This window comes from Diabrotica virgifera, chromosome 10, assembly GCF_917563875.1.
Source record: "Diabrotica virgifera virgifera chromosome 10, PGI_DIABVI_V3a".
Taxonomy (NCBI): Eukaryota; Metazoa; Arthropoda; class Insecta; order Coleoptera; family Chrysomelidae; genus Diabrotica; species Diabrotica virgifera.
The window spans coordinates 56,998,321-57,009,408 of NC_065452.1; the positions used below are offsets into that span (position 1 = coordinate 56,998,321).

At 29.6% G+C, this 11,088-nt stretch overlaps 1 protein-coding gene across 1 annotated transcript; it reads left to right on the forward strand.

Moving 5' to 3' along the window:
- The first annotated feature begins 1,647 nt into the window (after nt 1-1,647).
- On the forward strand, nt 1,648-2,919 carry LOC126878458 (uncharacterized). Its single transcript, XM_050641194.1, has 2 exons — nt 1,648-2,735; nt 2,794-2,919. Exon 1 carries the CDS (start codon nt 1,760-1,762, stop codon nt 2,438-2,440), a length of 681 nt encoding a protein of 226 aa, XP_050497151.1. The 5' UTR covers nt 1,648-1,759; the 3' UTR covers nt 2,441-2,735; nt 2,794-2,919.
- Nucleotides 2,920-11,088: the final 8,169 nt, after the last annotated feature.

An 11,088-nucleotide genomic window follows, 5' to 3' on the forward strand; every position in this document is an offset into this window, starting at 1 on the left:
TATATTTAATTCTTTTTCAAGACATCTACAAAATTTATAAATATAAAAATTAAGTAATTACAATGTATATTTTGTTTACTCACTAGTCGTTGAGATTGGTTGAAAAAGTTGAAACTTTACTAGAAGGACAATCACACACATATTAAAATATTTAAATAATTTTAGTCAATCTATTACATTATGTTGTGTCCATGGTTCGTTGTTCAACATGTATGAAGTGTATACCATTTCTTTAGAAGGAAAGCAAAACCAGTAACAATAGTTTTTTTTTATAATTACAGTTATTAATTTGATTGATGTAAAGTAAATTAGTCCAGTCAATGTGTCTACCAGCATAAAATGAATTTTTAATGGTGGAATGTACGATAGAAAATCAGATTATGATGTTGTGTCAAATGTTTGTTGATGTGCTAATATGTAACAATAAATGTTACTTAATTTGTCTATATCTGACTTTCTATTTATACATTTTCTATTTTTCTGGATGTGTGTCATTTCTACAAATAACCTTTTCTGTTCATTTTTCACCCTCTCTAAGATTGACGCTTGTGAAAAATTAAATGTATGATTTAGATTAATTGAGTGATCTGCTAATGCACAAGCTTGCGATTTTTTTGTATTAATATCACTTCTGTGGGAAATTATTCTGCTGTGTAATGTCCGAGATGTTTCTCCTATATAAACCTTATCGCAGTCTGAGCAAGGTATTTGATACACAACTTTTGAACTTTCCTTAGTCGTAAGTGGATCTTTAGTTTTGGTGTATAAATGTGCTATAGTTTTAACGTTTCTGGTAGCAATTTTTTATGTTTTCGAGTCCTTTAAATAATTTGAGAAGTTTTGGTGTTAAGAATGGAATATAAGGTAAAGATCCAAATGTTTGTGGTGTTGTTGGTACTAAGGTGTCGATTGTTGGGCTAGTGTTTCTTTCTTGGCTTGCCATATTTACTGTGGGTGGTTTTTTATTGTTGGTATTGTCAATCAATGTGATGGAAGCTGGAGAGGTAGCAGTACTAAAAATTAATTTATTAAGTAGTCCTACTGGATAAGAGTTTTCCATTAATATGTTTTTTAGTCTCTTCAAACTCTTTTCTCTATATGTTGGATGAGATATTTTTATTACTCGACTTTTTAGTTCCAAAATTAATTTTATTTTTGTTCTTGTAGGATGTTCAGAATAGTAATTTATGAATCTATTGCTAGAAATCGGTTTTCGATACCATTCTGTTTTGAGACTATTATCTTGAGTGCGATGGACTAGCATATCCAGAAAAGGGAGACTGTTGTTTTGTTCTCTTTCTGCAGTGAACTGTAGTTGGCTACATTGGTTGTTGAAAATATTTAAAACCTCATTTATTTTATCATTGGGTACTGCTAGGATCAAATCATCTACAAAACGTTTGACAAATGGAATATGAAAAGGTATTATTTTTAAACATTCTTCAATGAGATCATCAAGAGCATAATTACACATGATTGGCGATAATGAGCTTCCCATAGGAGTGCCTGCTGTTTGTTTGTAATAACGGTTATTAAATTTACAGATGTTGGTATCAAATATGAAATATAATATTTCTTTTAATGAATTTAAATTTAATGTGCAATGTGCCTGGATCTCATTCATGGATTCATAAATTACTATTCTGAACATCCTACAAGAACAAAAATAAAATTAATTTTGGAACTAAAAAGTCGAGTAATAAAAATATCTCATCCAACATATAGAGAAAAGAGTTTGAAGAGACTAAAAAACATATTAATGGAAAACTCTTATCCAGTAGGACTACTTAATAAATTAATTTTTAGTACTGCTACCTCTCCAGCTTCCATCACATTGATTGACAATACCAACAATAAAAAACCACCCACAGTAAATATGGCAAGCCAAGAAAGAAACACTAGCCCAACAATCGACACCTTAGTACCAACAACACCACAAACATTTGGATCTTTACCTTATATTCCATTCTTAACACCAAAACTTCTCAAATTATTTAAAGGACTCGAAAACATAAAAATTGCTACCAGAAACGTTAAAACTATAGCACATTTATACACCAAAACTAAAGATCCACTTACGACTAAGGAAAGTTCAAAAGTTGTGTATCAAATACCTTGCTCAGACTGCGATAAGGTTTATATAGGAGAAACATCTCGGACATTACACAGCAGAATAATTTCCCACAGAAGTGATATTAATACAAAAAAATCGCAAGCTTGTGCATTAGCAGATCACTCAATTAATCTAAATCATACATTTAATTTTTCACAAGCGTCAATCTTAGAGAGGGTGAAAAATGAACAGAAAAGGTTATTTGTAGAAATGACACACATCCAGAAAAATAGAAAATGTATAAATAGAAAGTCAGATATAGACAAATTAAGTAACATTTATTGTTACATATTAGCACATCAACAAACATTTGACACAACATCATAATCTGATTTTCTATCGTACATTCCACCATTAAAAATTCATTTTATGCTGGTAGACACATTGACTGGACTAATTTACTTTACATCAATCAAATTAATAACTGTAATTATAAAAAAAAACTATTGTTACTGGTTTTGCTTTCCTTCTAAAGAAATGGTATACACTTCATACATGTTGAACAACGAACCATGGACACAACATAATGTAATAGATTGACTAAAATTATTTAAATATTTTAATATGTGTGTGATTGTCCTTCTAGTAAAGTTTCAACTTTTTCAACCAATCTCAACGACTAGTGAGTAAACAAAATATACATTGTAATTACTTAATTTTTATATTTATAAATTTTGTAGATGTCTTGAAAAAGAATTAAATATAATTCGAAAGCTTGACAGTAAGTCAAAGAGTTTTCTTTGTCTTGTGGGCCAAATAAACTGACTGCATCCTCAAGAGTCACTACTTGATATATAAATCTACAGTCAAGAATACCACCATCTATATATATATATATATATATATATATATATATATATATATATAGGATATATATATATATATATATATAGGATATATATATATATATATATATATATATATATATATATATATATATGGATATATATATATATATATATATATACATTGTAAATTATGATTTGGAAGTGCTACTAGAAGCATTTAACGTGTCTTGGTTTGTTTATTTCTACTGCATCTTGATTGTAAATTTAGTAAGAAAATCCACAGAAAATCCTCACAAGTCTAAATGTTTAAATATAAAAAATATAAATTTGACAATTTAAATTTAATAATACAACCTGTTTAAATATAAATTTGATTTTGTTGACAAAACCACAAACAGTTATAAAACACCAAAACACGTACTAATATTTTACATTCATAAATTAATCATAAAATGGACTTGAAAATTCAAAACAATTATATCACAAATAGGGAAGTGCATATAGATTTTCACTTCGGAAAAAATCAAACAAGATAGAACTATTTGTAATTTCATTAAGAAATGTTTAATAAACAACATATCAAAAAGTTCTACTCGAGAAGTTGGTGCTTCATTTTTTATTAAACAAATGAACTGCGAAATTAGATGTTTTTTTAAATAACTCCGAAAATATAAACTTTAGAAAAAAACTTGACCGTTCAAACATTCAGAAAATTTTACAAAAAAAACCTTGTATAAAGATTTTTCTAAAATTAAATCTGTAGCTTCTATAATTTTTTATTTATTCTAAGTCTAAAGTCACCCTTCTCACAAACATTGGCGCACTGTAAACTAGCGTACGGCGAAGTGCACGACTGAGTTATTTTAATGTAATTCTTTAACTAATGGATGAAATGAAATTTTATAAATTGATCATGACAGAAGAATAATTTAGCTATCTTATGGTTATAATAAAAAGAAATAAAATGTATGAGCATAAGTATGGTGTAGTCAGAAAATGAGACTTACATGAATTTGGTTTAAAAATGATTTCAAAATGTGTAACTAATACAATTTTTCTTATAAAACTCTTAATTTTGCACAGCTTACTTCTCAGATATCTTACTAAACGATTTTTCTTCAAAAAAAAAATCTCAAAAATTTAATTCAAATGATACGACCGACGTCTTAAAAAATGTAATTTTTGAAAACTTCGTAGTTTTACAGAATTACCACCACTTTAAGACGGTATTACTCAAGTTTGAACAGATTTATTACAGTTTTATAGGTGTTTTTTAAAGCTTAGGATGTAGTATGTAGTCTTTAAAATGCACTAAATTATTTTACTTTAGAGATGAAATAAACTATTTCTTTTTGAGAAAATTAAGAAAGATAACAAAAATGTAATACAAAAACCGAAAGTTACCAGTTTAAAAAATGTTTCTACAAATTGATCAAAACTTTTTCCATAAAACTTACCTAAAATTCATCTAATAATAAGCTTCAACAATAATAAATGTTAACAAAAAAATTTTTTTTGCTCTTATACAGTATGTCTGCGTAACTTGAAACCTATTGATAACTTTTTTATATCAGTTTTACGAAAAAAAGTTATTCTTTATAAAATACTCTTCATCGTATATAATCTAAGATGCAATCATCAAATGTCCGATTTTATTAATTTTATACGAGTTATGTCAAAAAATATGAATTTCACTCAGGAGTAAAGTACTTTTATATTTCACAATATCGAAAATTGTTATAAAGAAAAGTTGTTTGGAATTAAAAAATATATTTCAGTGTTCAATTACATCCTTCTAACTAAAATATTGTGAATAATAAAGGCACTTAACTATTAAGAAAAATTAATATTTTTTACATACCTCGTATAAAATTGCAAAAGTTTGATATATGTTAGTTGTATCTTAGATTTTTGACCAGGTAGAGCATTTTAGGAAGAATAACTTTTTTTCGTAAAATTGATAATAAAATAGTTATCATAATTGTAATAAAATGATGATGGGTATCCGTAATTTGAGAAACAATTGAAAAAAAATTTTTCGATTAGAATGATGTAATTATATATTAAAACTTGTATATTCAAACATAGTTTTAATTTCAAACCACTTTTCAAAATAGCCTTTTTTGATATTCTGGAATATGAAGGTACTTTACTCTTTAACGAAATTTATATTTTTGACATAACTCGTATAAAATCGATGAAATTTGATATATGACGGTTGAGTTTTAAACTTTGGACTGTCCAAAGAATTTTATGAAGAATATTTTTTTTTCGTAAAATTAATAATAAAAAAGTTTTGCATGTGGTTCCTAGCTACGCAGACATACTGTATAGGAGCTTCTGTATAAGAATTTTTAAATTGTAATGCCATACTCGGATTCAGCATAATCAAAAACAAAATAGAAGCATATTTGATCAAAGTGTAAAATGATGTATTCAACGATATTTTTAAAATTATTTATACAAAACAATTGTTATTGTTGAAACAATCAATAAACAATTAGCGGCCAAATCTGCGAGTAGAACTTTTTACTTTAACATGTTAAACTATCAAAAAAATTTTTAGAAAAATATAAGCTTGTTTGAATTTTTCCGAAACAATGCATGGTTTCGTTCTAATTGCCCTCCCCTAAAAAACAATTAAGATAATCTTAATGATTGTAGTAGTTCTTTTTAGTCATTGTTGTCGTCCACGTCCAAGTCAACTACGACAATATTTTTAAAAAACCCAGCGAAAGATCAATTTTTGATTAAAGAGACATTTTCCGATATTTTTGATTATTTTTCTTTGGCACCTAAGGCAGTGTACGAATACCCCAACATTCTTCGATGGCAATGGGGGGTCAAATAAGATATATTTCTAAAACCCTTTAAAATTTAAAATTCGGTCCATTATTTTATTTTATTGATTTAAAAATGCTTTTAAACTTTAAATTGTATTCACCTGCTTAATTAGTTGATTTAATACGCCAATGGTTTAGACTGTAATTTCTTTCTTCGCACATTTTCTTTTTTTTTGTCACATGTGTCACACTATACAATTTATGTAATCTAAACACATAAGGAACGTGAAATTAGAGGTTTGTCTTGTGAATCTTGTGAATATCAGTGGTAAGCATTAATTTGTAGTCTTTAAAAATGTATTCTTCTTCTTAAAGTTTCATCACCTATCGGAGGTTGGATGTCATAATGGCTATGGTAACTTTGTTGGCTGCTGCTCTAAATAGTTGTAATTAACTACAGTTAAACCATTCTCTAAGGTTCCTCAGTCAGGGGATGCGTCTTCTTCCTATGCTTCTTCTTCCTTGGATCATTCCTTGCATAATAATTCTGAGCAACTCATATTTTTCTCCTCTGGTTATATGACCCAAATATTCCAGATTTTTTGTTTTATAATTTCTAACTCCTTATTTAAACGTCGTAGTACCTACTTCAACATAAGTAATCCTTTGAACTCACTGAATTTTCAATATTCTTCTGTAACACCACATTTCGAACGCTTCCATTTTTCTTTCTTCAATGTCCAAAGTAGTAAAAATGTATTACCATGGTTTATTCCAATCCAGAAAGGGTAGATATCGTTTCGTTGTATTTTATGAACAATAAATATGCTAATATGACAGCTCACCAATTTAATGAACGCATCAAGATAAATATGATAATAAGAAGTATGTTGTGTTGCTAGTAAAAAATTTTAGATGAAATAAAAAAACATTAAATAGAGGAAAGAAAGAGAGGTGACCTATACGAGTTAAAGTAAAAGAGAAAGTTAGAATATCTCGGACACATAATGAGAAACGGCACTAAATACAGATTGCTGAAGGTAATCCTTCAAGGAAAAGTATTCGGAAAGTGAGGAATTGGGAGAAGAAGAATATCATGGTTAAAGAACCTGAGGAAATGGTTCTCCACAACAACTTATCTATTTAAAGCATCAATTAATAAAGTTATTATAACCATAATGATAGCCAATATTCGAAACAAATAGGCACCAAAAGAAGAAGTGTAAAAATGTAGAAACCCCGTTTAAAACAAAAATGACCTACACTCTAAATAGCAGCGCCGTATATTTATAATTTTTATAAAATATTGCAGCGAACTGAGTAAGCAGTAAGGCATAATAGAGGTAGAAAACCGTATAATTAGAATTAACGCATTAAAATTAATGAGTTCATTGTTAAGCAGGAATATTAAAAACACAAAAATTGTATTCCCATGACGCTGGCTATAGGGCTACAGCTAAATACAACACAGCAGATTCCCTCGATGCGAAAATACTTTTGTGAAATTGGTAGCGCAGCACATAGGAAAATTATGTAGGTTACATACAGTTTGTAGAGATTATATTACATCCAATTACTTTATGTAGAACCAGTAGTGTAAAAATGGAACTCATTGTTTTTTTTTGAAATTTTCATAAAATAGATTTTTTCGATGTAGCTATTTAATACTAAATAATAAAAGGTATAACCTCCAGTGGTTGACTGTATACACAGGGGTGGGCAAACTTTTTTTAGTAAGGGCCACAAAATGTTTTTGGTCTGTTACCGAGGGCCGCAATATTTGTTACCTTTCGAATTTTTAACTGTTTACTAATGTTATTTAAGAGGGGGGGGGGGGGTGGAGTATAATTTGAAATCATCATTTCAAGCATTTTTTTGGAATTTTGTTTGAAACTATGGTATAATTATTTTATTTCTAAATTAAATAATCTAATTCAGCACAGTTCAAAGAATATTAAAAAAAAATTCAAGACCAAAAATAAGCCAAAGCAACGGTGGCAAATTTTTACTGACACCTCAAAAAAAGTGGAATTTGCAGTAGACATCGTAACTCGTCATATGAAACAAAAAATTCAAAAACATTTTATTAGAGTCTCTCGAGGTAACGCTGTCGAGTTTTTTCGCTTTGACGATTTTTGAGTTTTTTTGATATCACTCAGAAGTCAAAATACCGAAATTTTTGGCAAAACAGAGTGAAAATCAACATACTTGTTATTGTTAAACAAAAAATAAGTATAAAACAAAAAATCGACGAAGTTAGCTCACGGAATGTCTAAAGAAATATATGATAAATTTCAGGTGGATCTGTCAAGTAGCTTTTGAGTTACAATGTCCACCGCCTTTGAAAAAAGCAGTTGTGAAAAAAACACGTTTAGTTTTGACAACTTTTATTTTTAATTTCTGCCTGTCAAATCGTAAAGTGATGCACAGCGGAATATTTTTTAAATCGCAGAGTAATTTACAAAAGGAAAGGGAACACCTGTTGAACGTTTCTCACTACGCTCAAGCTGCTGCAAAACGAGTCGAAGGTAGGGATATTAAACATGCTGTATTTCGGGTAATTTTCCTACGGTCAAACTGAAATTTTCAGAGAGTATTTGTGAAGCTATGTACTTTCATGTAAAATAATAAAAAAAGTCGAAAATTTCAAAATTTTCAAACCATACCTGCTCCTCCTCCTGTAAGTACCACATTCGCACTTATTTAAGCATATTATTTCCCCTAAATATATATGTGTACATATTTATTTATTTTTATTTTATCTATGAACCTATTTCTTTTTTCAATAATATTCTTCTGAAACTATTTCCTTGTTGTATATTATCCAATTTAGTATTTTATTTTAGAATAAGCCGCCATTTACTAAGTTTGAAATTTTTATTTGACGTGTCATTTATTTAATGCATTTATTTAATTAGTTTAATTTATTAGAGTTTTGTATTTTGATAACGATTTTCGAAGTAGAAATCGAAACGTCAAATAAATTTAATTTCAAACTTAAATTGTGATAATCTGTGAGTGTGAAAATAATGAGTGTCAAAATATTTGACACCATTTTCAAATTCCGTCAGCAAATTACAAAGATTTTCTTCATAAATTTTAAACTTATTTTCTGCTACATTATTTAATGATTTTAATGAGGAAAATAATTGTACCAATTCTTACTTTTTTATAGGATCAATAAATAGTTTGAGTTTCATTATAAAAGTTTTATTTTGCGTTCAAAACTTATAAATTTAGCAAATTTGTAGCAGTGTTTAATTTCTAACAATATAGTAATTTGCTCCTCCACTAATTCACAGCATCTTTTAACAACCTTTTCTAAACTTAACCATCGAATATGATTGTCGATTGTGGTATCGGTATAAGACATCATGATAGGTACTGTTTCTAACTCTTCCAAAAATGCTGTGAATGCACGATGATTTAAACCTATTGAACGAATAAAATTAAAAATATTAGTTATAATTGAAATGACGAATTGAAATGTCTACTTGCAAAACATTTTTGCACAATACCTGCCGATGGATCATGCAGTGAAGAATAATAAATCAGCTTCTGGAAACTGTTGAACGTGATCTTTAAGTATTCTGAACATTACAATATTTGCTCCTCTTAAATTTGGTGTTCCGTCAGTTGTTACACTTACTAGGTGGTTACGGGTTAATTTAAAATTTTCCACACAGTTCCTGACAACTTCGAAAATACCATTTCCATTTATTGAAATTTCATAATGGATTTCATTGAGAAAGCCGATACATCTCTGTGTCACAAAGCCAAATAATTGCCCGCGTTATTTTGAAAATTTGCGGAAAAATCACCCGCTACGAAAGTGTTAATTAATAGCTGCACTATATTTAATTATCATCGTCATGGCATCTACACTATTAGAGGAGTGATTTCCCGCCCTCTTTGGGCTCCCCATTCATTTGTCGCTGTGAATCAGTCCGCATTAACATTTTGGTTTGTGGTTAACAATTGGATAATAATTATTGGTTGTATGATTTGGCATCTTCTACAATTTTTCTCCATTCGTACCTGTTTTTGCTTGTGGTTGCCCATTTTCTAACTCCCATCTTCTTAAAGTCCTCGACTATCTGGTTCTCCCATCTGGATTTTGGTTTTACTCGTGGTCTGCCGAATACAGGTCCCTATTTGGTAATTTTCTTAATAACGGCTTCTGGATTTGTCCTTTCTATATGTCCCATCCATCTGAGTCACTGTGCCTTGAGAAATCTGACGATGTGTTCTCCTTTCAAAAACTCTCTTACTTCGTGGTTCATGAATTTTCTAAATTCATTATTACCTACAATAAGTTCAGTGGGCCTGCTATCCTCCGAATTATTTTCCTCTCTAGGATCGTCAATCTTCCTTCCTGTTTCTGTGTCAGACACATTACTTCAGCACCATATGTGATTACTGGTCTAATTGCTGAATTTAATTATCAATATTAGCAATAATTAAAAAAATCCTTAAATGAAAATAATTCACTTTTTTTCCGCGGGCCGCAAAAAATGTTTAAAGGGCCGCATGCGGCCCGCGGGCCGCATTTTGCCCACCCCTGGACCATATCCTTTTAAAAACCCCACAATGAAGTAAAACAGTGTGGTAGAATCTCTATCCTCTGGTGATATGTAGACATCTTCTCTTCTTCTTCTTTTTCTTGTATATAGGCTTAAAACCTGTTTCTTCTTATTAACCTCATAAATTGTTTAAATTATCGCACCATATTTTTCTTGGTCTGCCAATACTTCTTCGCCTATTTGGTGTCTTATCTCATGCTATTCGTACTATCCTATCCTCGGCTATTTTACTAATGTGTTCGTTCCACTCCTGTTTAGTTTTGTCACCCATTCATTTATCTCTTCTACATGGCATGCTCTTCTTGTGTTTTCGCTTCTCCTTCCAGACTTTTCCCTGATATTCGTCGAAGTATTTTCATCTCTGTTGTTTCTAGTAGTCGTCTCGTTTTAGATGTGTCAGGTCTTGTCTCCGTCTTGTATGTCAATATAGGTCTAATTGCTACTTTATAGATTCTTGTTTTTGTGTCTTGTCTTAGGAGTTTGTTCTTCCAGATTGCGTCATTAAGAGATCCTGCCGCTTTACTTGCTTTTAAGCTTTGTTGTCGTGCTTCTTCTTCTACATTTCTGTAACTAGTTATATTTATTTCCAGATATCCAAACCTTGCTTCCTGCTTTCCCATCAGTTTCGACTTTACATCGTAGTGGGTATTTAAATGTTGTCATACATTTGGTTTTTCTGCTGATATTATCATATTGTATTTCTTGGCTGTTGTATTGAAGATGTATGTTAATCTTTGGAGGTCCTCTGATTAAGTCCAATTCAATAGTTAATAAATAAATAAATAAATAAATAAATAAATAAATAAATAAAAACATAACAA